Source organism: Felis catus, chromosome B2, assembly GCF_018350175.1.
Source record: "Felis catus isolate Fca126 chromosome B2, F.catus_Fca126_mat1.0, whole genome shotgun sequence".
Taxonomy (NCBI): Eukaryota; Metazoa; Chordata; class Mammalia; order Carnivora; family Felidae; genus Felis; species Felis catus.
This window is the reverse complement of record NC_058372.1, coordinates 2,551,019-2,553,686: the sequence shown is the minus strand read 5'-3', so window position 1 is coordinate 2,553,686 and position 2,668 is coordinate 2,551,019. Positions and strand designations below refer to the sequence as shown.

Below are 2,668 nucleotides of genomic sequence, written 5' to 3'. Positions count from 1 at the left end.
TTTCCTGGAAATAGTATTCGTTTCCCATATTGTCATAGTATGTCACCGCATTCAAATATATGGGGCCTGTGGAGGATGTGAGATATAAAAGCCTTGATCACTTGAAGTCTGGATAAAAGAATTTGAAAATGGTATGAAAAGAGGATCTAAATATCTTTTACCCTTTAAAACTTTTCCTGTGTTACTATACGTAAAATATGTAGAATATAAAATAGGACTTGGGTCATGTATTGTTCCTCCATGATAATGTCCCCAAAAGTCATTTGTAATGAACGGGTTGGCTCACGAACTGAATCTCACCAACGTGCACACCGCACATTGGTGCTTCTCCGACTTTGCACATAATGACACGTGAGCACCACCTGGCATGTTACCATCTCAAGTTCTCAGTGTCACTGGCAGGTACGCATCCCACCCTCCCCCTCTGAGACATGAAGGCCACATAAAACCATTGTCAATCCTGTGAGGTCACACGAGGGCCTGACATCTGAATGGCCTTATCAGGATTGATGTTAGTAGGTTTTTCTTTGACCTAAAAGTTTTTTTACACTGTTGCCCCACCTACTTGTGTGAAAGAGCTGTGATACAGTCAACTTATGGACCTTCAATCAAAGCCATGATCAAAATACAAGAAAAAGGGATATGCCTCCAGCAATTGCTAGAAAATACTAAAATATTAATATTTCTGGTGTGCTTCGGTGGCTCAGTCAGTTAGGCATCCAAATCTTGATTTTGGCTGGGGTCATGATCTCAGTTTGTGAGTTCCAACCCTTAATGGGACTCTGTGCTGGCCGCACAGATCCACCTTGGGATTGTCCCTCTCTTTGGCTCTCTCTGCCTCTCCTTCACTTCTGTTCTCTGTCTCTGTGTCTGTCTCTGTCTCTCTCTCTCTCAAAATAAATAAACGTTAAAACAACTTTAATATATTAATGTTTCTGACACTGTATCTGTGGTACATATTATTATTGGCTGTGGTTTTATCATATGTGTGTAGATGTCTGTTTGCAATTAGGAAAGAAATAGTGCTCCCAAAAGGGAGTGAAATAACAAAAATTTGTGGAGGTTTTTGAAAAAATAATATGACGCAGATGCTCGAAATCAGAATCTCTGGAGGCTGCAATGAATCCATGAACTCAGAGTTTGAACACTCACTTGCACGAAAGAAGGAGATAAGAAAATCCCCTTGAGAGTTGTCAGGGGAAATGTTGGATGACACGTGCAGGACACAAAAGCAGAAAGACTCTGAACTCAAATTCTTCCATCAGAGGGTCTTGCCCCCCCAGTCATCTGGAGTCATAGCTCCCACAGAATACCTTCCTCATTGCTCCCGTCACATCCTTGTTCCGCAGAGTATATATGAAGGGGTTGACCATGGGGGTGACGATGGTGTAGAAGAGAGAAATGAACTTGCCCTGATCCTGGGAGTAGTTGTTGCTGGGCTGGAGGTAAGCATAGATGGCCGTGCCATAGAACAGGGAGACCACCGTGAGGTGGGACCCACATGTCCCAAAGGCTTTCCTCTGTCCTGCAGCTGACTTTATTCTTATCACTGCCCTGACGATTCGACCATAGGACAACGTGATTAATGCCACAGGTATGAGAAGAATGATCACACCGACAAAGAAGAGCTCAGACTCATTCACAGTGGTGTCAACACAGGCAAGCTTGAGCAGTGGGGGGACCTCACAAAGGAAATGGTCTATTTTATTTCTCCCACAAAGTGGTACAAGGAAGGTGAGCACCGTCTGCAACGAGGAGTTGGCAAAACCAATGAACCATGATGCAGAAGCCATCAGGGCACAGAGACGGGGGTGCATGATCACTGTGTAGTGCAGGGGCCTGCAGACGGCTGCGTAGCGGTCAATTGCCATCACCCCCAACAGAATGCATTCTGTGGATCCCAACCCTAGAGAGACGAACAGCTGAGCTACACAGGCAGCAAAGGAGATAGACTTGTCTGCTCCCCTGAGATGAACCAGCAGCTGAGGAACAGTGCTGGTCGTGTAACACAGGTCCAGAAAGCTTAGGTTGGACAGGAAAAAGTACATGGGAGTCTTCAGGTGTGGGTCTAGGCGGGACAACACAATGATGGTTGTGTTTCCCAGCAGGGTGAGCAGATAGAAGATCAGAAGAACCACAAAGAGGACTCGCTCCAGCTGAGGCCGGTCAGAGAAACCCAGCAGGATAAAGCCCGTGAAAGAACTTCCATTTTTGGGGTCCATCCTTTTGTACCACCTGATTCCTGTCAAGATCAAGCATTTAGCAATATTTAAGAGAAATCTTCAAAAAAAATCAAAAGTTGGCAGGAGGTGGAATTATCATGTTATAAGACCGGTCATGGCATTTTATAAGTAACTATTTGAATAAATGGTGTACTCATTAAGTTGATCAATTAGTTCCACTTTCATTACACATTACCATAAAAAGTCAATCACTAATGAGGAGAGTAGCCAAAATGGCGGAACAGCATGGAAACTTTTTGTGTGTCTCGAGTCCATGAAATACAGCCAGACTAACACTGAACCATCCTACACTCCTAGAAAACTGACTGGAGGATTAACACAACAATCTGCACAAACTGAAGCACAGAATTCAGCAGGTACGCGGCATGGAGAAGTGAACTTGGGGAACAAGAAGGCGCAGGAAGGGAGGTGCTTTTGCAAGCAGA

The 2,668-nt window shown here is 44.5% G+C and overlaps 1 protein-coding gene across 1 annotated transcript; it reads right to left on the bottom strand.

Moving 5' to 3' along the window:
- Window positions 1–469: 469 nt before the first annotated feature.
- On the bottom strand, window positions 470–2,406 carry LOC101101053 (putative olfactory receptor 2B8). Its single transcript, XM_045058463.1, has one exon. It carries the CDS (start codon window positions 2,220–2,222, stop codon window positions 1,284–1,286), a length of 939 nt encoding a protein of 312 aa, XP_044914398.1. The 5' UTR covers window positions 2,223–2,406; the 3' UTR covers window positions 470–1,283.
- Window positions 2,407–2,668: the final 262 nt, after the last annotated feature.